The following is a 24,149-nucleotide window of genomic DNA, read 5'->3' as shown; positions in this document are numbered from 1 at the left end:
GAACATATAGTCTGGGCGGACGGACTTCCTAGAAGTGCATATAGCTAACATTCTACCGCAATCAATAGGGACCAAATAATGACAGGAATGGTTTAATCTCTGCTGATTTTGAGAGGCAGGAGATAAAAATCATTAGCCCTCAAATAGAATCCTTTTATTTTCTGTCTGGTCGCCATGATGCTTGGTTATCTGAACTTGACAATTTAAAAATAAATACGATTAAATGTTTTCAAGTAAGGTGGTTTCAAATCGCAATCTCTTCTCGGTCATCTTTAAGTTATTTTAAAACTCGCAGGACCCGTTAACCGGCGTTGCCCGGTGGAAGCCCCCTTCCCTCTCCTCGCCAAAAAGTAAACTACAGTTGTTGATAATCTGCATAGTACTGCTTGAATCCGGAAAAAAACAACTAAGGGGATGCGTATGTCTGTATGGAATAATAGAATAAGGAATAATGGTCCATTAGAATAAAACTAGAAAGTATAAACAGATTTTTTTTAATGTAGGGATTCTCACTGTATATGGACTGTTTAGATTGATAGAAACACCCATATTAAGAACGGCTTTCGGAATAGATACCACCAGCCTCCCCTCAGAATAGACATCCTCAACATCCCCATGTAAAGAACGTATATGGGAACAATGCATCCCCTTTTTAGTGTGGGGTCGTAGATACAAAAATCCCTCAAATTTACCTGAAAATCGTAGGCAGCATCCTCACCCGCAAATTATATGGCTGGTGACAGTGTCGATAGGAGAGACGTGGATTTTTGTACCACACGCGAGTACAAATCTGGCAGGTATTGAATTACAGTGCAGAATGCATGTGTTTATATCTATAGAAGCACTTGTTTAAGCAAAATGTGAATGATATTTTAGTAATCAGGATAGACGAAAACTTTGAAAAGTGGTCATTGTAACGCAAAATGTGGAGTTAGATGTAATGTAAAAATTTACCCCCCCCCCCAAAAAAAATGTAAAGAAACAAAAATAAGCAAAGGTGGACATGTTTTGGTGATTGCGCAGTTTTGCCACCTCGCTATTTTTAAATAGTTTAATCAGGTTAAATGCAAGCCTCACGATTTATTTATTTATTTATTATTATTAAGTTAGGTGGAAGGGCGCTGTTTTACAATTTGTCATTATTCTAAGGGTGACAACTCTTTTTTACTATGAGATTCGTTTATTTTTTATCTCATAATTTAGGACACTAATAATGCTGTCATCAAGTTTAGTATTTGTGTACTTTTGCCACCGTGCTGAAATAATGTTATTATTTTGAGGGCCATTTCTAGCATGCGATGGGGAGGGTGATTTGTAAATAATCTGTGCTTCCACCTCATAATCTAATTTTAAAAAAGACATCGTGAAGCTTGAATTTAACCTAGAAAGTATTTAAAAATAACGCAGTGGCAAAAGACTTAAGCGCCAAAAGTTTTCACGAACGGTTTGCAAAAACATATTTTTGTTTTTAGCGTTATTTTTTTGTTTTGTTTTGTTTGTTTTTTGTATTTGAGAAAGGGGTAATCAATTATAGAACTTCTCTAGTGTTTAATAGGTACTTCTGCAGTTTAATTAACCGTTTTCAGTAAGTAATACGCCGACATTAAGTTATAACAGGAACCGTTTAATATTTCATAAAAATTCTGTTTACATTGGATGGGAGGGCAGTATCACCAAAAGTGTGGCTGGTTCTACACAAAGCCTTCACCACTATAAACAAATCATCTGTGTGGATTTCCGAGCAACTTAGTCTTTTTGTGGCGGAAGCTCATATGACGAAAGTCCATTATATATATATATATATATATATATATATATATATATATATATATATATATATATATATAAATGTAAAGTTGGTTCGTTCTAAACAAATAAAACCATGTTTATACGTTACCAATTTATTTGAAATTTTCAGACAACCCATTTTTAGAGTCGAGGTATGTTTTTATGTTATTAAAATAAATTTACCTAATTAAAATTAAAATATTAAATAAAATAAATATATTTATTTAATCGTTTCTGCGAATCTGTTCTGTTGATAAAACTGAACATCCGGTTCGATTAATTTCACAGCCACGAATTGACGAAAGGTTTCATTTTCTGTTAACTCGATAAGTAAAAAAACAAACAAAAAACATATTTCATTTGTTTATCTTCCAAATTTTTTAATTTACACATCTTTTCTTTATTATATAAGGCCAAAAAAAATAAAGTTTGTTGCTTGCTTTTGAGGTTTTTTTTTTTTGTTTTTCTATATAAGATTACTCATGCAGAGAGTGATCCGTGCTGAAATAATGTTATTATTTAAAAAGTCATTCTTAACATGGGGAGGTAAGGATGTTTTGTACCTATTCTGTACTTTAACCTTACAATTGAATTAAAAAAACATATCGTAAAACGTTATTTAAACGTGGAAATATGATTTAAAAAATAGCGCGGATCGCTCTCTGCATTAGCACCATTTTTATTTATTGCGGACTATTATTCTCATCTTTATTAGTTGTTGTTTCACGAATTTTCGGCCAACTATTCCTCTGGCCTTCATGAAAAGAAGTCCTTTTATAAATGTTCAGTAACTTTTTCCTTTTATTATTCTTAAAGAGTAAAACTTTTCTTATTCATGAAAGGAGTTAAGCCTATGTAAATAAATAAATGTTTGTACACGTGACAAATTATCAATAAATGGTTTAGTTACTTTTTTTAAAAAATGTTTGTAAAAGTGCGAAAGGCGACGACGTTGTACAACCATTACTCCCATGCTTAATTTCTATACTTATAGGTTTTTGGAATTTTTTTTTCACTGGTTATTATTGATTGGATACTAATTAAACAGATTATTAAAAAAAAATGTAAAAAAGAAATCATTATTTCGACATTTGAAAGTGGTGCTCACTTTTTAGTTACAACGTTCTGATAAATCAGTCACCCATTTTGTAAGCAATAAAAACGCGGTATATCAAAACCATAGAAAGTAAAAATAATGAGTCTCTACCGCATTTGTAAGTCAGAAATATATTTGTTTCTCAAATAAAAAAAAAATAGAGAGAACAGGACTTTTTTTTATTGTTTTCATGAAAATAAATTTCGAGATTTTTAATTATTTTTTTTTTACTTATTTAGTCAGTTTGTGTTTTTTTTTTAAATTGTTTTTGTGAAAGGTGAGTTTTTTTTCAAAACTTTTGTTTTGTTTCTTTTCAATTTTTTTAAAGTATTATAAATTTCACTAACATGCTGGAGAAATGTTTAATAATTTGGTATTTTTTTAGATTAGGTCCACCTCCACAATTTTCCTTTCAATGACGACATTTATAGGTTTCCGAGTATGCTGAACACGCAAATTGCATTGAAATTTTGCGGAAATAAATAGTTGTATTATGCATTGTATTCTTCGGCGGCCATCTTTTTACGTGCACACGCGCCATAAACAAATACACACACGTAAAAAAGATGGCCGCCAAAGATTACAATGCATAATACAACTTTTTATATCTTGATAACTACTTATTTCTGCAAAATTTCGATGCGATTTTCGTATTCAGCATAGTCGAAAACCATTTCAAGTCGTCATTTAAAAGAAAATTGAGGAGGTGGACCTAATCTAAAAATTTACCAATAATTTTTAATCCCGTACGCCTCCCGATACATTGCTTCGTCAACATGCGACCATTTTATATCTCCCGAAGGCACTTCCGTATTTAGAAAAAAAATAAATAAATAAATAAAAAGTGACCGATTTACCAGAACGTGGTAACTAAAAAGTGAGTACCCCTTTCAAATGTTGAAATGATTTTTTTTTTTTTCAATTTTTTTTCATAATCTGGTTAGTGTTCAATCAATAATAATCCAGTGAAAAAAAAAAACCTATCAGTATAGAAACTCCACCACGTAAGTAAATAAATAAAAAATGTTACGTGCGCATGCGTTAGCCTTTACTAGGGGGTACTAAGGGAACGACCATTAAATAATTCTGCGGGTCGCCATGGAACTCAACGCCCAAGGAGTATCAAAATAGTTTTCATGATCTGAAGAAATTTTTTTTCCGAAAAGTGGGTGATCACTTTTCCATCTAAATTTAACTTAAAATGAGCACCCACTTTTTGGCCACCTGAGGAAGGGGCATTTATTTTCGTGTTTATTGGCTTAAAGGTTTTTTTGACAAGGCAGTTTGGTACGCGAATGCATATTTAAGTTTTCGTTTATGCTCACGCATAGCATAAACAAAGGCTACGTCTGTGAAATGGAAAATAGTCCCAGAGTTCAGGGGTTAATACCATGCAAAAGAAATCAAACAAAAAGACTTTTTAGCCAAGAAACACACAGAAAGAAAAAAAATAGCATCCATTTTTTTTCTATCGAATTCATTTGCTGTTTTTATTGAAAACTATTTTCCCCCGGATTTTTGATATAATTTTCCATTAAGGGCTGTGCGTCTCACGTTCGTAAATAACAAAAATTTTTTTGTAGATTTTGGTGTGCTAAAAACGAATCTGCAAACCGTTTCCGTAGCAAAAAAATAGTTTTTATGATATGAAGAAATTACTTTTTCGAAAAAGTGGCGATCACTTTTCCATGTAAATTTAACTTAAAATGAGCACCCACTTTCTAGCCACCTGAGAGAGGGGGGATTTTTTCCCATGTTTATTGGCTAAACAGCTTTCGTTTATGCTTACGCATAGCGTAAACGAAGGCTACGGCTGTTAAATGGAAAATAGTCCCAGAGTTCAGGGGTTATTACCATGCAAAACAAATCAAACAAAAAACTTTTTAGCCAAGAAACAGAAAAATGCCCCTCTCTCAGGTGGCCAGAAAGTGGGTGCTCATTCTAAGTTTAATTTACATTGAAAAGTGATCACCCACTTTTCGAAAAAGTAATTTCATGAATGTCATGAAAACTTTTTTTTTTTGCTACGTAAACGGTTTGCAGATTCGTTTTTAGCACACCGAAATCTACAATAAAATATTTCGTTATATATGAACGTGAAACGGGCCTTAAAGTAAAATAATACCGGATTTTTTTGAGCAGATTTGCCGTTTAGTTGTACAAATATCCTCAAACCAGGTAATCACTAAAAGGGATTTTTAAAAGTCGTCACCTGTATCGAGCAAAAGTTTAAAACCACCGATTATATGCCAGCCTACATCATGGTAACATATATTGAATGAGTTCCTAACAGTATTTTGTATAGTTTTTTAGTTTAAACTCATTTTCCCAAAATTTCCCCAAACTTAACGTGTTCGATACAGTCTGCAGCCATTTGTATTTTTCAGATATACCGATAAACATTCAATGTTTTTGAACCGATTATACATTACATAAAAACACTAAAATCTTATCCAGTTAGGTAGAAAACTTACTTTTCTTGCCTTTGATAACATTTATTTGCTATATATTTATTTTTTGACAACTTCTTTGTATCTGTGTTTAGTAATATAAACCCTTTTCATTTAATGTAACGTTTAGTCGGCTCGAAAAACAGTGTTTATTGGTGTATTTGAAAGCTACAAATGGTGGTGGACACTGTTGATTACTTTAAGTTAGAGAAAGTGAGTTAAAACTAAAAAAAACTATACAAAATACTGTCAGAAACCTATCCATTATGCCAGCCTATGTCATGGTAACATATGTTCGGTGAGTTTCAAACACTGTTTTGTATAGTTTTTAGTTTTCAACTTACTTTCCCAAACTTAACGTATTCAACAGAATTCGCGACCATTTCTGTTTTTTGAGCCAATTAAACATTTTACATTGCATAAAAACACTAAACAATTATCCAATTAGGTAGAAACGTAAATTACCTTACCTTTGCTTTCATTTATTTGTTTTTGGACGACTTTTTCGAATCTGTGTATAGTAACCCCCTCCCCCCACCATCAACCAAATATTAATTACTAAATAACATTTTTTAAAACAACAAAAAAAAAGCATTTAGCGTTTCAACATTTTTGCTACGTTCGGCTTCATCCACTGATTGTTGGTCAAGTCCAAAACATGAATGATTGACAGAAACTCTCGAGGATCCAGATCAAATTCTGCAAGAGTACCATTTTTTTTTTCAGTTTCGCCTTCTTTTTCACTTTTTGCAGTGGATTGCTGTACTAATATAAGAAACATGCATTTTCTCTTTTATTAAATTTTTCCATTACACCAAATTGAGCCACTGCAACGCGTGGCAGGGTACAGCTAGTATATATATATATATATATATATATATATATATATATATATATATATATATATATATATATATATATATATAATACGAGAGTCCATTATATAAGCTCTATGGCTTACTTGTAGTTTCATTAAATACTTTGCAAGCAAAGTCCGATTCCGCATTTTGCTAACTCCTATCTTCTGATGAAAAGGAAAGTATTCCTTTCGAAACTCCGTGGATTAAAGACAATCCACTTAATTTGTGTCTCCTTTTTGAAAATTCAATATATTTTTTTTAACCCTTCTTAAAGGGTTTTATCATGTTTTATTAATTCTTTGTTCTAAGCCTGAAGAATCCTAGAGTGGATGAAACGCGGAATATTCAGTGTAGCTTAATCGCCATATATATTTTATAACTTGCTATATATATATATATATATATATATATATATATATATATATATATATATATATATATATATATATATATATATATATAGTGAGAGAGGTGGAGAGCGATGGATTAAGTCGATATTCAGATGGATTAATTAATAAGACACTAAATAAAATTTAAAAATATTACGGGCGTCTTAATTTTAATAGAAAAGCATTATAAAAGTGTTGTTTGAAGATTTGTTTGAATAAATTAAACGGATATTTAGACGGAAACAAAATGTAAAAAATAAAAATCCTTCATAATATATGTAAGAATTATGATACAGAAACATTATTCTAATAGACGTGTCCATTTAACTGATAATTTACAGAATAACCTTTGATAAGAAACAAAACTATAGAATACATTATATATTAATTACATTTAAATTTACATTAATAAAAAAATGTTCCTTTAAATACTATTTTTAGAAATTTGTCATTAATATGGAGACTGAATAAATCCTAAAAACAAAATAAACAAAACTATTATGTAATTATAGATTTTAGATGAACACTAATTTAATAAAACTGTTTATTTAAATTGTAATTTCAATAAATTAATGGACATTTAAACAGAATATAAGAAAAAAGGTTCAATAGAAAAATATTATTTTATGATTAATTTCTAATGGCGGCCGATGATGGTGTATAATGTCCCTTGGAGATTTTTCTTCCCGGTAGTAACCACGAGGTTAATCATAAAAATAACAATCACCTATATATTAATACCATAGCGTGTGGGTTATTGTCTGTGTCACGCTTACATCCGTCGTTTAATTGTTACGGACTTCCAGCTCTTGTAATAAGTAATTTTACTACGAATTCTTCATAAGTTGTGGTTTCGGTTTCGATTATAGCTGATGTCACTCAAATTATATATATATATATATATATATATATATATATATATGTGTGTGTGTGTGTGTGTGTGTGTGTGTGCGTGTTTCTGTTTCGCTTTCAATTAAAGTTGATGTACCCAAGATTTTTGTTTTTTTTACACAGTGGTCACCACTTATGAAGGCCGGGAAGCCACTCAGGGATAAGGGTTATTGTAAGTACATTACGTTAGTGTGGAGATTTGATGAAGTCTTTACTTAAGGGGGCGGTTCATTAGGAATTTGTTAATGTTGGACTTGAACACATCAAAATTGTAGTCAGGTGGGAAGCAGGCAGACGGAACAGAGTTCCACAGGCGTGCAGTTCTAAGAAAGAAGCTTTGTTCATGGAATCCACGTTTTGATTTAGGCACAGATAAAGAGTGGGGGAAATTTTTCACAATGGATTCAGCTAGACGGGTGTTTTTCGTAAAAGATTGGCGAGATGGGACCAGAGATTGGAGTTCAGACGAGCACCTGCCATGGAAATAATGATAAAACAAGGATAGGCTTGCAACGTCTCTTCTGTGGGAGAGAGGTTGCAGGGTAGAGAAAATGGAATCCCCCACTAAGCCACGAAGTCTATTTTGTACTCTGTCAAGGCAGGATAGGCTACTTTAGCATCTACTGCCCAGATATGGCAGCAGTATTCCATCCTTGGACGTACTTGGCTTTTATATAGATAAAGAATTGCATCAGTAGTGAGATATCTTCTGGAGCGGTAGAAGGATCCCACCATTTTTCCAGTGACCTTGGCAACAGACTTGATGTACGTGTTCCATTTCAGATCAGGAGTAAAGGTCAAACCCAGAAGCTTGTCAAAACACGGGGCCTCTCCCAGACGAGAGCCATCCATCCCAATTGATGCCAGTTGGGGATCAGAGCGTTGATGATGTAAGGATAGGAGATTGGTTTTAGATGCATTAAAGGTAACCAGCCACCTCTTCCCCCACTGAACCACGCGCTCGAGATCAGAGGAGAGAGAATCAGAGAGAACTTTGTCATTTACAGCCTTTGATGTGTTGCCGTAGATGGTCGCGTCATCAGCATAGATGTCAACGAATGATTTAAGTATGTGTTTAGGGGGGTCATTGATGTAGATCACGAAGAGAGTTGGGCCCAGGATTGACCCCTGAGGAACTTCAGCATTAATACTGCAGGCCTCTGATTTTTGTCCATCGACCACTACTCTTATGAGCCTATCGGAGAGAAATGATTTAATGATTGAGAAAACATTTCCAGTTATATCGTAGCTGGAAATCTTGTGAAGTAGACCCTTATGCCATACCTTGTCGAAGGCCCTAGAAAGGAAGCCTTTGTCAAGAGATTCACTAATCCTTTGGGATATAACCGACAGCACATCTGCGGTAGATCTTGCAGAGCGGAAACCATATTGTGTGTCACTAAGAAGGTTATTTCTGCTGAGGTGGCTGACTATTTCTCTATTAAATATGAATTCCAGCAACTTACTCATAACACACAGGAGACATTGGTCTGTACTGAGAGGGGGATGACTTATCACCTGAATTCTTAAATACAGGCATACTGATGAGGTTTTCCATGGTGTTGGGAAGCACTTCTTAAGGCAATGCTTAAACAATTTTGTAAGTATAAGTTCTGCTTGAAGCTTTTTCAACACTATAATTGGAATGCCGTCAGGGCCAGTTGCTTTACTGGAATCAAGGTTCTTTATTAGCTTAGCGACCTCATGCACGGATATTTGTATGTTACCTAACGTGTTCTGTGTTATAGGAGGAAATATGGGGAGTTGATGGCCTTCGTCGCATAGGGTAGAATTAGCTGCAAAGTTCTTTGCAAATAGTTTGGCCTTGTCTGATGCTGACGAGATGACCTCTGGTCCATTGATAATGGTTGGGATAGAACGCACACTTCTGTTCAGGGTCCTATTTGTTATTTGCCAAAATTGGTGGGAACCAAGCCGCTGATCAGCTACCTTGGATTTAACAGACTGGGCATATAGCTCTTGCATTTTTTATTACTCTTTTACAGTGGTTGCTGGCAGTCCTGAAAGCAGCTTTAGTCTCAGTGCATCTATTACGTTGGTGGCTATGGAAAAAGTGATTTCTGTGCGCGATAGCAGCAGCACATTCAGGGGAGAACCATGGCTGGCTGTTAGGTTTTTGTTGGAATTTTTTAGATGGTATGCATTGGTCTAAAACTACAATTAACCATTCGGTCAGATCTGATACTATAGAGGACACTTCCTTTTTAAACATGGAGTGCAGAGGTAAATCAGATATGAATGTACGGAAGCTATCCCAGTCAGGCATAGAGTATCAGTATACAGTACGGTGGAGGGGTACGTCTGGGGACTTATTACATTTCGTTTTTATCTTACCTGATACGACGGAGTGGTCGGAGGATCCTAGAGGAGAATGAACGGAACATGAACATAGCTCAGGAGAAGTGGAGAGAAAAAGGTCTAGGAGGCTTGCATATTGACCGGGTGTATCGGGCACACGGGTGGATTCGTAAACAATCTGAGTGAGGTCATAAGCAATGGCAAAATCATGACAAAACCTCCCTTCATCGTCAGTCTTATTTGAATGGGTCAGCCATTCCACATTAAGGACGTTGAAGTCACCACAGATGTGGATGTTAGCCGAGGGATGTGCAGACAGAATGTGGTCTATTTTCTCAGATATGCTCTTAAAGATAGTAACTCCGCTGTTGTGGTGCTTATAGAGGGCAAATATAAATGCAGTGGTGTAAGCAAGTGAACCCGGAAGCACATATAAGGTAAATTAGGATATTCTCTAGATATATCCCTGCCACACGGGAAGCCATCTTTAATGTAGGCACATATTCGATCTTGGGGGTCAGATTTAGCTGTTAAGTTAGAGTATCCGTTAATTATGAACTCATCTAGGGAAGTGATCGGCCCTATTCCAGTTTCGCTTAGAAATAATATGTTCGGTTTCGTCTCCTGTAATTGGGTTTCAACCTCTGGAAGGTTGGAACGTAGACCCTGATGTTGGAGAAGGAGACGTGGTAGTAGGGGTCTACGTTGGAAGATGGGGTTCTAGGTTTATTCGAGTTTTTTTTCTGGAGATATTTCATGTTGAGGTTTTGGGATTTGTGGAACAGGTCGGCATACTTGGTTAGAGCAGTACAGAGAGGGAAAGTAAGAGAGAAAAAGACAGGAATTTTATTTTTGTAGCACACGAAAAGGTACAGCCGTAACAATTACCCACTAGTATTGCATCGAGAGGCCTCACCAGAGACTCTGCATGGTCCAGATCCACTCACCAAATGGCAATACAGCAGTCCCAGTACTTTGCACCTGCTGATAGGACAGCCTCCTTAGTGGTTAATCCAAGGTTCGGGTCCCTGACTATCAGGCGGATAACGTCAGCCCAGACAAAACGTTTACTTCCAGCACCCTTACTAGTGACATGGCCACAAGGACAGACATAGAGACAGAAAAATTTCCGACATCTCAGACTACTGTTCACCAAGTACTACCGACCTTTAAGCAGATTTTTTCTTCACCCTTTGTCAGAAAAATCACTCATTGAATGAGGACTGAGGGACAAAAAAGGAGAAGCGAGAGTTACTGGAGCTGCCGATAACACATCCACTGTATTATCTACTCTCCATTAAAAAAAGGGGGAGGAGGGGAATGGGTACAAGTGACTTATTTATATCTAAGTAGTAAGTCCGGTGCTAAGTTATCAATTCAGGACACTTTTGATGATAATCACCCCTCCCATATTAATGGGTGGAAGTTTTCCTTTATCTATCTCGGGTTTGAATCATTGGAGCTTCACCTTATAATTAAAATCCAATAATTAACTTTTATCAATTTGTAAAGTCGGCTTAATATTAATTTACATTCGAGTTTAGATAATTATTTAAGGTTTTAATTTAGGTCATATGTATATATATATATGTTTTTGGAAATCGCAACTTTATAATATAAAAAAATCGATAGAACATTAACTCTACAATATTATATACAAAATCTGAAATAATTAAAATATCATATTTACCCGTACTTTATGACCCGGGCGTCCCTGCTAGCTTAGATAAATACTTTTGCAGTTTTAACAAAAGAGCTACAATAATATCTATTTACGCAGAACATGTACAGAATGCCGACATCAGTATATACATATGAATGAGTTCGCTTTGGAATTTCCGGCTAGGTCCGGCTAGTGAAATTTATAATGCGTTCGGCAATAACACCGGTCTAGCAGGTTGTCCAGACGTTGCCCGGGATTGAATAATGATCAACGAATGTTTCACACTCACATATTTTTATTGTCATCGAAATCGGTAAAATCGCATATTTTTACTTACATCGATTGATTGTCTGTTCTATCTGGGAACCAATCGCGGTGCACCAGAAGGAAACTCACATGCCTATCGCAGTGGCAGAAGCATTCATTTATTAAATACAGTGTATTTTATTGAGTTTTCATGGTACACTTATTACGTAGATTAAATACTTATATATATATATATATATATATATATATATATATATATATATATATATATTTAAATATTATTCTAATAAAATATTCGATTATCATCATCATCATCACCATCATCATCATGCAGTCCGTCAGCCTTGAAGATGACTAGTCGGGGCCTCAGTGCTTTATCCTTTGGTGTTTAATAATGTTTAATGACTGAAAAAGCTGACAGCCGAATATTTGTTTATGCCATGGATGCAACAACTGTCAATAATTATCAAGGCTAATGACATAGATGCGCTAGTCATATCAATATCTGTACTACTATTCCTCCAGGAACTAGGTCTTCAATAAATGTGGATACCCTTTGGCCGAGGAATCAATATGCGATGGATTCCGGCGTTTTGGGGGCCTACAAGGAGGTTTATTACTGGGAAATTCATTCTATAATAGTCGCTATTTCCAGGATCATTTCTGGTGACTTTGCTTATCCTTCTTTTCTTGATAACACTGATGATGTCATTTCGAGCTCCTTTAATGTGGGTTATCCTACAACCTCTAGACGAGTTTTGCCGACTACGGTTCTCAAATAGTGATTTTTGAAAATAGAGAAAACATATTTCTCCTTTGTTTTGCTCAACTTCACCCCAAACAAGGCATATCGCCACTTGGATGTAAGGAGCTAATAATTGAGACCATGCCTAAGAAAGATTAACAAGATGTTACATTTGAACTTCTACATGTCAGTAAAGTCATGGAAGCAGGTAAAAGAAAGGGAATTCCAAAGCCTTGCTGTTTGAAGGAAGAAACTATTAGAGTAGAAAGTTTTTTGGTATTTAGCGACCTCAAGAGTGAAGGGGTGTGATTTTGTTACTAATCAGGTTTGTCAGTGCGGCGCGTTTATCAGATAACATTCCATTAAAATACTTGTCAAACAAGCACAGTGATGCAACATTGATATGGGTTGGAACTTAGTTGACAAAGCGGGAATTATTAGATTAGATACTCTTTTTTGGACGCTATCCAAGAGGGACAGACTAATGGTAGATGCACCAGCCCAGATGTGGCAACAATACTCGCCAATTTGCGTGGACGAATGGCAGCTTTGTAGAGGAATAGGATACTTTCAGTTGTGGGTAGTTTTCTAGCACGATAGAAGGAACTCGCCTTCCTTGCAGCAGATATTCAAACTGATTGACCAACTTTTTGCCAAACTAGGTTTTCTAATTGCCATTGTTGTTTTTTTTTTTATTGCTATGTTAATTCGATCAAGAAGGTTATGTTTTCAGTCAAATGTGTTTATTTGTTTGTGCGCTGCTTAACATTTGCATCAAAGTATCGATCTTAGTCTAAATTAGGGATAGAATAAGGTCATAAAAAAATTGAAAGTTACTATTTTGCTGATAAATTCGTAGAGACGTACTACTTAGCACATCTTTTAACCAATGAAATCCTACATCTTATATGATCTTGGCCTTTAACCATTAGCCATGAAAATTCCGGTCATGATCGAAATTTTGACGGAATTTCACCTTCGACTTTTCCATGCATGATATATGTGTGAGACAGATGTGCTACCTCACTCGATTGACATTGCCGACCTGACATTGTTTGCTGTAAATTTATTTTCTTTCATCTGGTCGTGTCATTATCTCTCATGCATTAGAGACTGTCGAAAGGAGTGCACTGCTACAGACTAAGACCGAGTTCATCATTTGATATCATCTCATCTCGACCAATCAATATTCGTATAACATCGCTTGGTTTGATGCTCAGGTGGTGGAGAGGTTCGTGTGCACTTCAGTTTTTAACAGATTTCCCAGCTTTTAACGCCTGGTGGAACACTAATTTAATAAAACGGTTTACTTAAACTGTAGTTTCAATATATTAATCGATATTTTGACGGAACATAACTGTAAGAAAAAAGGTTCGATAAAAATATTATTTTATGATTTATTTAATTTATTATTAAGTAGATTGTACGATTAAATAATCATTCTAATAAAATATTCGATATTTAGACAGAATAAATTAATAACCGGAAAGCAATAGAAAACACTTTAATGGAAAATTTTATATCAATACAATTTAAGAGAATGTTTTTAATATGCTTAATTCAATAGTTAAATCGATTAGTAGTCAAACTAAATTAATAAGAAAAATAATCGATAATTAATCAAAATCTTTATTTAAATTCCAATTTCAAGAAATAGATCGACATTAAGACATGATGAATTAATAGAAAACAAGAATTAATAGTAAACAATATGTACTAATTAATTTGAAATTAAACATTAATTTACAAAAATGTATATTCAACTACCATTCTATATAAATAATATCGATAATATAAACAGAAATAAAATCGATATTACAACCGGAATAAATACAATCGACATTAACATCATAAATCTAATCGATATTAAAACCATAATAAATCAAATCGATATCGAAACCATAAAAAAATCAAATCTATATTAAAACCATAATAAATAAAATCTATATTTAAACCATAATAAATAAAATCGATATTAAGAAATAATTAAAAAATGGATATTAAAACCGTAATAAAATCCATATTAAAACCATAAAAACAGTATTAAAACCATAATAAATTAAATCGATATTAAAACCATAGTAAAATCCATATTAAACCTATAATAAATAAAATCTATATTAAAATCACAACAAATAAAATCGATTTTAAAACCATATTAAATAAAATCAGTATTAAAACTGTAATAAAATTCATATCAAAACAATAATAAATCAATCGATATAAAACTATAATGAATAAAATCCATATTAAAGCCATAACAAATCAAGTCTATATTAACATTATTATAAATAAAATCGATATCAAAACTATAACGAATCAAATCTGTATTCAAGCATTAATAAATAAAATCGACATGAAATCGATAATAAAATTATATTCAAACCCTGATAAAATCGATATGTAAGCCCTAATAAAATCAATTTTAAAACCGTAATAAATAAAATCGATATGAAAACCATAACAAATAAAATTGATTTAAAAATCATAAAAAATACATATTTAAGCTATAATAAATTAAAATCCATACAAAACCATAATAAATAAAATCGGTATTTAGACCATAATAAATACAGGCGATATTTAAACCATAATTAATAAAATCGATATTAAAATCAGATTAAATATCATCGATATTAAAATCATAAGAAATAAAATCGATTTTAAAACCATACTAAATAAAATCGCTATTAAAACCATAATAAATGTAATCGGTATTTATTATAAGTAAAATCAATATTAAAATCATAATAAATAAAATCTATTTTTAAACCATAATAAATAATATTGATATTAAAACAATCATAAATAAACCCCCTAAAAACACCATAAGAAATAAAATCGGCATTTCAACTATAATAAATAGAAATCGCTATTAAAACAATAATAAATGATATCCCTATTAAAACCATAAAATAAAATTAATATCCAAACCACAATAAATAAAATCCATATTAAAACCATGATAAATTAAATCGATATTAAAACCGTAATAATGCAATCGCTATTAAACTAAAATAAATCAATATTAAAATCATAATAAAATGAATATTAAAACAATAACAAATAAAATCGATTTTACAACCATAATAAAAAATATATACTAAAACAATAACACAGTCGATATTAAAACATAATAAAAGCAATATTAAAACCAAAATAAATAATATCGATATTAAAAATAAAATAAAATCGATATTAAACCATAATAAATAAGATCGATATTAAAGCCATAATAAAATCGTTATTAAAACTATAATAAAATCGATATTTAAACCGTAATAAATAAAATCGATATTAAAATCATGATAAATATAATTGATATTAAAACTGCCCCATTAAATTATCGTCCCATTAGCCTCCTCCCACTTTTCGCCAAATATTTGAGTACATAATTAACCATGCTCTAGTCCATCACCTTACAGATGCTAAACTTCTGACTGACCAACAATATGGATTTCGGCAAGCGGGTTCCACAGCAGACATCCTAACTGTAATCTCTGAACGTATATACCATTCACTGGATAAAGCAGGGGATGGTAGAGCGGTAGCTCTAGATATATCTCAGTCTTTTGACAGGGCATGGCATGAGTGTCTCCTCAGGAAAATTAGATCATACAGTATCACTGGAAGAATACTTAAAATAATTTAATCCTTCTTATATAAGAGAAAAATCCAGGTTGTCCTCGATGGTCGTACATCTAAACAATATGATATAAATGCGGGAGTGCCTCAGGAGTCTATCTTTGAACCTCTATTATTCCTAATATTCATAAAGGACCTTGCCGACAAAATTGCCTCTGAGATGGGTATATATACTGATGACATCATACTCTATAACAGGCATGACAGGAAAACAAATAAACACATATCTAAAGATATGGCGGAAAAACTAGAGGATGACCTCCAATCAGTAGTGGAATGGGGACAAAAATGGATAGTCACATTCAATGCTGCCAAAACTAAACTTGTTTCCTTCAATAATTACAAGAAACCTTCTCTGCCACCAATAGCAATGACCAATGACTCTTTATCTGAAAGTACATCTTTTAAACTCCTTGGCCTAACGTTCACAGGAAACATGGGTTGGAACAATTACATTGAAAGCATTGCCAGGACCGCTGCGAAGAAGGTAGGCTCTCTCTACCGTGCTAAGAAACTACTAATACCCGAAAGTATCCTATACCTCTATGAGGCCACCATTTGCCCATGTATGGAGTATTGCTGTCACATCTGGGCTGGTGCATCTGCTACTAGTCTCTCGCTCCTAGACAAGGTTCAAAAGAGAGTCGCCAACATGATAGGTCTTGAACTGTCATTTAAGCTTCAGCCTCTGTCCCATCGATGAAATGTTGCATCCGTCTGCCTGTTCTACGATTATTTTAATGGTGAATGCTCTGACAAACTGCAAGCACTTGTGCCTCCACAACGTAAACACCCTCGACAAGATGTAAAAGAGCTTCCTACTCCAGTAGTTTCTTCCCCAGCGCCACTAGACTTTGGAGTTCCATTCCAGGGCCCTACTTCCCCAACTATACTGACATGCAGAAATTCAAGTGTAACGTGAACCGACATCTTGCTGCCCAACTCCCTACATAGTACCCCAGTAGTTGTTGCCCCTTATAGTAGCCCCCTACGCTAAAGTGGCAATGTGCTTTGTTTGGGGTGAAAATGTAATAAAAAAAAAACTATAAAAAATAAAATTGCTATTAAGACTATAATAAATAAAATCGGTATTATCACACTTATGGGTATTATTCCTTGTTTCAGTACAAATTGATAAAAGAATCGTAACAGTTGAACTAGTTCTCCACGAAAAAGCACATGCTATATTGAAAACTAGTGACCGCTTGTATTTTCAACTTTCATTCATAATAAATGAAACTGTTCACGAAGAGTGATATTATACGCTAGTTGACAAGAAAGGCAAAAAAATAAATATAACGTTTTATTTAGATTCTGTGAACTACTGTTCTCATCTTGAGTATTTTATTTACTTTCGATCTTTTGTGGATGTGTCTTGTCGAACTCGGGAATGTTTCTGTCGAACTCTAGTATCTACACAGAATTTTGAACGCAATGATTCGTGGCGTAGTGGATAAGGTACTTGGTAAAATTTAGTTGAAAAGTTACACTCTCCTGGATGTTGAAGATTCAATCCTCCACTACAAATACTATTGCGAAGCACGTAGGAATTCTAACCCAGCATGACTGATAAAACAAAAATATGTAACCTCATTGATTTAATAAAAGGTTTCGTTCGAAATTAGGTGCAGATACTCGATTTCGACAGAAAGGTTCCCGGGTTCGGTATAATACACCCGAAGAAGGTCGGAGGTTACATCAACCGAAACGTTGTGAAAATAGCACTCAATATGAACACAGTAGTTAAAAAAATCTAAATAATGCGAATAATCAATCCTCATCTCCAAAATAATGAAAATATTTTTAAAATATTAGAAAACCAAATATAAATTATTCTATTAAATGATTAAAATATTTTTAAAATATTAGAAAACCAAATAGGTTATAAATTATTCTATTAAATGATTAAAATATTTTTAAAATATTAGAAAACCAAATATAAATTATTCTATTAAATGATTAAAATATTTTTAAAATATTTTAATCATTTAATAGAATAATTAAAATATTAGAAAACCAAATAGGTTATAAATTATTCTATTAAATGATTAAAATATTTTTAAAATATTAGAAAACCAAATAGGTTATAAATTATTCTATTAAATGATTAAAATATTTTTCAAAATTTTCTAAGACTTTTTTATATACCTTTTTTAAGAAGGCAGTTTGTTTGTTGTTGTTTGTTTTTGTTTTTTTTTTGTTTTCTATTCATTTTTTCTGATAGTATTACCCCTAAGGGGGGGGGTCAGCTCCTCGTAAGAGAAAAAGGCACGCGGCCTGTTTTTCTAATATTCTCAAATTACCTTTACGAGATTCTTTCAAAGGTATGACTAAGCTCTTATTTAAAATTCGCGCCAAACCTGGCACAAACACATCATTGTTAGACTTATAACAACCGTCAACAACCCCATATGTATCCTTTTCTCTCTCGACGAGAGGTGTCTTAATACCATAAGAAAAATGCAGAGAAAATAGATAAGGTCTTCTTTGAAAAAAGGTGTATTACGCTGAAAGTCACAGAAAAATGAAAACAATGATTTTAATCATTTAATAAAATATATATTTTTAATTTTCTTCTATTCTCAAATTACTTTACGAAATCTTTTAAAGGTGGAACTAAACTCCTATTTATATATGAATATATTTTCATGGGATTTTCATTACATATGCAGAAATGAAGAAAATATGAACGGCAATTTTACGACATTCAACCTTTTAAAAAGCCATTAAAATTATATTTTATTTTATAACATTCATATTTTTAAAAAAAACATTAAAATTATATATTATTTTGTAATATTCAACATTTTAAAGGGCTATGAAACTAATATTTTAGGATATTCAACATTTTAAAAGGCATTAAACGAATATTTTTACATTTAACCTTTTATATAGCCATTAAGATGCTTTATTGTAAACCATTCAACCTTTTCAAAAGCTATTAAACTGGTATTTTATGACATTTGAGCTTCTAAATAACCATTAAGATGATATTTTAACGCATTCAATATTTTAAAAAGCAATTAAACTGCTATATTATTTTATAACATGTAACATTTTAAAAGGCCATTAATTATTATTTTATGACATTCAACCCATTAAAATGATATATATTTTTTTTGTTTCAGGATACATTCTGTTTCCGCCAGACGAGAACATAATTGACAGACGGGTCCGAAAATAAAGTCATTTCAAATTTTCTTTTTTGTGGTAAGTTTGATGGAAAGGATTCTCTCGGCGTAATATCAAACAAGGTGGTGAAAGTTGGATGGCTAATATTTCAATGAAATTCAAGAGTTACGCTATCGTTTCGGTTGACAATTGTCTTCTTTCTGATTATCCTATACTCAGCCCTATCATTGTTTGGGGATGCTGGTAAATAGCATTTTCTCACTCTGTGCATCGATCTTTCGTAACATCCAACCTACCTCAGTTATTTATTATTTAGATTATTCATAAATTTCTTTAAGAACACTCAATATATTGCAAAATGGAAAATCATATTTATTTAAAATTAGTTGATATATTCGATATAAAATCTTCAAGAAGGGGAGAGTTACAGATGGAAGACGTGGACCGTCGGCTGTCTGGGCTTGCGTAAATGATTCAAAGGAAAGTCGGTCAGATTTTAGATAAAGTCAGCGATCTTGGAACCAGGTGCACCGGGAATGAGGTCAAAAAAGTTCAAAATGGGAGACGTAGAATCTCCAGGGATAGGTGAATTGAACTGACCGACATTTCAGACAATGCATGGTGAAATATTCTAACATCACCCTTGTCAATATAATAGAGGTAGTAGAAAACGACGAGAAGCAGCGAACACAGATAGTAAAGCAGACGCATTATCTCTCTGTCATTCTGCACACATGCTCCACCCCGCGATCCTCCATGCTGTCAGTGTTGTCACTAGAAAATAAACATTATTTTTAAATCATTAATTCCTGTTATGTATCATTTTAAAAGTACAGTAGACTTTGTTTTGTGTTTACGTCTATTGTGCATGTACCCCTAATTTGTAAGGATTTCAAATAAAGCTCAAGAAGAAAAGAGTTATCTAGGAGGCACATCCCCAGATTTTTTTAGCAGTATTCTACATTCGGGCGTATCTAACTCTTATATTGATAAATGGATATATCTTGATTTACGTACTTTTCTGGGGCGGTAGAATGATTTTCCAGCAACCTTAACTGATATATTCGATATGCAGTATATTACGAATCTTAAGGAAATGAGACGTCCAGCAAATTATCGGAACTATGAAATGATTAACAGTGACAACTCGACAGAAGGACTGTTTTCCTGTTCATTAGATAATTGGTCCTAAAATGATTTTGGAATACTGTAACGTGATCGTTACATGTCAACACTCGGGACCTACACATTGTATGCAGATAGTCGCAAGCAAAACAAAGACTAGAGAAGAAGTCAACTCACATTTTTTTTTAAAATAAACTGCATACATTTATTTACAGTTATTTCTTGAATAACGCCTTGTCTTTTGTTCAAAAGTCTACTCGTACTTCAATGTGCTAAACAAGACTCTGCTGTGTCGAACATGTAGTAATCTGTCTTTGTCCGGTCATGTTTTTCCCCGTCGCTTCTGGGTCATGTGTGTAATACGTCTATTTCTATTCTCTTTTGTCTCGAACACGTCTCGAATCTTCTACGTCTCGAACACGTCTCAAATACCCTGCTTTTTCGACACATGTGTCCTTTTTATCTCTGCTGTCACAACGCACAACCGGCTTGGTCATTTGCACATGGCTTCTCCTGCTAATCTAGCGCCAGATGCTCTGTTACAATACAGGTGTTAGACGACATGTGACGATATATGATATTAGACGATATTTGGTTTAACTTTGTCGTATGCAAAGAAGACAAGGTAGGATGTAAACCTTTTTGTGACCATTCACATGCTGTCTATTTTGTTAAATTTTAAATGCTGGGTACTAGACATCAATTAATAAATATTTATTAATAAATATTCACCAATTTTTAGTTTCTTTGGAGTAAATGATTTTAGAGAGCATAACGTTGGAGCAATCTCTCATTTGAAGATTCAAATATTTCATATTCTTTGGATTCATCGGACTACTGTTCTCATCTGCAGTGTCATTTTCACAACTTCGAACTCGGCAATGTTTCTGTTGAATTCAGGAATTTGGACTGAATTTAGAACGGAGCCTTGTATGTTTTACATGGACTAGCGTAATCTGCCTGATAGTCAGGGACTCTTATGATACAGTAACTTCGAAATAGGCTGTCCTATCAGCAAGTGCATATTACTAGGGCTTCTCTATTGCCATTTGATGAGTGGACCATGCAGTATCTGGCGATGTGGCGTCTCGATGCGATAATAGTGGGAAATGCTAATGCTTTTTTGTCTTCAATGATATTCTAAAAAAATCTCTTTTCTTATTCTCGAGTAGCATTTGGGCCTTGATAAATGATGACATCTTAGTAAAATTATACACACACACACACACTCACACACACACACACACACATATATATATATATATATATATATATATATATATATATATATATATATATATATATATATATATATATATATATAAGGAACTTTGTATGTGTTTGTGTATGTGAGTTTGTTTCTTATGGACTCGAAAACGGCTGGGTGGATTGTTATGAAATTTCACGTGAAGGTACTTTATGTGCCTGGCAGTGTTCTTAGATAGATTTCGTATCGGAATGTCTTTGATAATCATCGATGATCAATAACCCAAATAAGCCGATGAAATAAGGAATAGATGATTTGGATAGATAAATCAACCTTTCCTCAATCACATGATTGCACATCTGATTTTCCGTAGTTAAAACGGGTGACTTTTAAGAAAATACTACAGTGCATCTGTTTTAGCCGGATGTATCACCGGATGACAAATTTTTCTATGGGGTATAATTTTTGCAAAATGGTTGCGTAATCCCATCCCTGAGTTAGGTCGATGTCTAACTGATGACCTTATCTTATACATACATTTATATTTTATCATTTATTATCAACAGGAAGCAAAAGAACAAAATGAAAGTCAAGTGGTGCCTGGAAATGTGTGACTTTCAAATCACAGTAAATTACATCCACTGCTATTGGTCGGATATCAACAAAATGGAGGATAATGTACTGCAGTGCTTCAAGCAAGAACTCTCTTTAAAGAAAACTGCATCGGACGAGATCAGGAAAGAGATAAGAAGCAAAGGTAAGTAACAAATTAACGAAATTTATGCATAGCAAAACTGTCATTTAATTCGCACGATCATTGCGAAAATTTATTTTCAGCATGAGCGTGACAGACAAACAAAATGATCGTGGCGACATCTAAAAATTATATTTAAACCTTTAATGTGACAGACTAAAAAAAAAACACTATTTCAAAGTCGAAGCGTAACGGACCAACGAAATATCTATGTGTATTTCAAGACATTTTTCAGAGATTTAAGAATGAATAATTTCTGCACACATTGAGGATACTGTTCTGAGAGGTTTTGCTATTTTAAGGATTTTACCGAAACATCCCTGCAAATGTATATCCAAACATATTTTCATAATTCAAAAGGACGGAGGAAAATAAAATATACTAAAGATGAGAGATAACTCATCTTTGGTATATTATATACCAGCGACTACATAAAAATTAATTGGTATATTTATTGATTGCTTATTGATTTTTAATTTCTTATAAGATGATTGGTTTCATTTCGCTATTACATAGAATTCTATTTATATATAGTGTCTACATTCTACATAATTGTGTAGAAATTAGGATGAAAACGTTGCAGCACACTGACACATTTTTATATTTCTATCTATCTATTCATCTATCTATCTATCTATTTCTCTCTCTCTCTCTCTATATATATATATATATATGTGTGTGTGTGTGTGTGTGTGTGTGTGTGTTGTGGGGGTCCATATAGATGTAGTGAGTGTATATAAAATGTTTTTCTAATGAATTCGTGTATACAGAGTGTATATATGTTTTTATATACGTGTTACCGTCATCTATATGACTGTTGGTTGGTTGGTTGGTTGTTTTTGTTTTACGTTATATCAACCCTTTTCAGGTTATGTAATGTCGAATCTAGTGATTTTGAGGAAAAAGTTTTTAATAGAATATATGTTTTTTTTTCCAAGTTAGTTTCTATTTAACCTATAGTTGGGACCCGAACAGGTACGACCACTCCGTGTCAGGAGCCTCACCATCGGATAGAGTTTAAGGTCATATGCAGGACCTGTCTAGCTTTGTGATCGTCTAATTTAGCGTTCGTTGTGTGTATGTACTTTTAATTACTCTTTATGCGAGGACAAGAAGATACATAAATGCTTTTACAACGCAAACGGCGAAAAACCTTTATCCGGTCCCTCTTCTATCTTGTTTGACAGAAAGCTGCAATGGAAACTCTACCCCCAAAAAATGACAAACCTCGGGTTTTATTATCGGCAACTTTTATTTTCAATGATCCCCTTTTGGAAAACTGCCGCTAGTCCTAGAAAAATGCATTCTGATCCCCTCTGCTGGGACCCATCCCCGTCCGACTTGAGCCGATCTCTTTCACTTCCGATCTTTCTGGCGTCTGTTCTCTCTCACTTCAAAATCTCGAACTGCCAAATCATCGTATCTTTTCACAAAACTCAAACTAAAATCCATGTCACATTATAATGACATCTACGTTAGAGTCAACAGACTTTATAGGTCAATCTATTTTAAATTATTGTTTACATTCTACATTTTTTACATTTTAACATAAATAATTTTCTCTGTAAATATTTATTCTGCTATGAAAACATTATATTTTTACAAATTTTACACCGATCATAATAATAATGGACTATTAAAATTTATTTCCAGTGCTTTCCTTTAGACTAATAACATAATCAGTAAGTCATTTAATTTTCTTCAATCGCTAAACAAACCTGCTTTTTCGAAGTAACAATAATCCGAAGTTTTCATGGATCATCAGTTGATTTTCATGAAACAATGTTTCGGGGATTTAAAACAAAACAGTATATTAAA

General features: G+C 33.3%; 1 protein-coding gene across 4 annotated transcripts in view; it reads left to right on the top strand.

The window, feature by feature from the left end:
- The window catches only part of LOC145286276 (uncharacterized), a 107,801-nt gene that overhangs the window by 17,236 nt on the left and 66,416 nt on the right, over positions 1 to 24,149 (top strand). For all 4 annotated transcript variants that reach the window (XM_080135116.1, XM_080135115.1, XM_080135114.1 and 1 more), the window contains exons 2-3: positions 19,242 to 19,323; positions 22,144 to 22,334. In XM_080135116.1, coding sequence (XP_079991242.1) covers positions 22,160 to 22,334 — 175 coding nt within the window. In that variant the 5' untranslated portion in view covers positions 19,242 to 19,323; positions 22,144 to 22,159. The remainder of the gene's footprint in view (positions 1 to 19,241; positions 19,324 to 22,143; positions 22,335 to 24,149) is intronic.

This window comes from Euprymna scolopes, chromosome 10, assembly GCF_053919585.1.
Source record: "Euprymna scolopes isolate OS-2025 chromosome 10, ASM5391958v1, whole genome shotgun sequence".
Taxonomy (NCBI): domain Eukaryota; kingdom Metazoa; phylum Mollusca; class Cephalopoda; order Sepiida; family Sepiolidae; genus Euprymna; species Euprymna scolopes.
The sequence above is the reverse complement of the archived record's forward strand: the minus strand, read 5'-3'. Positions and strand labels throughout refer to the sequence as shown.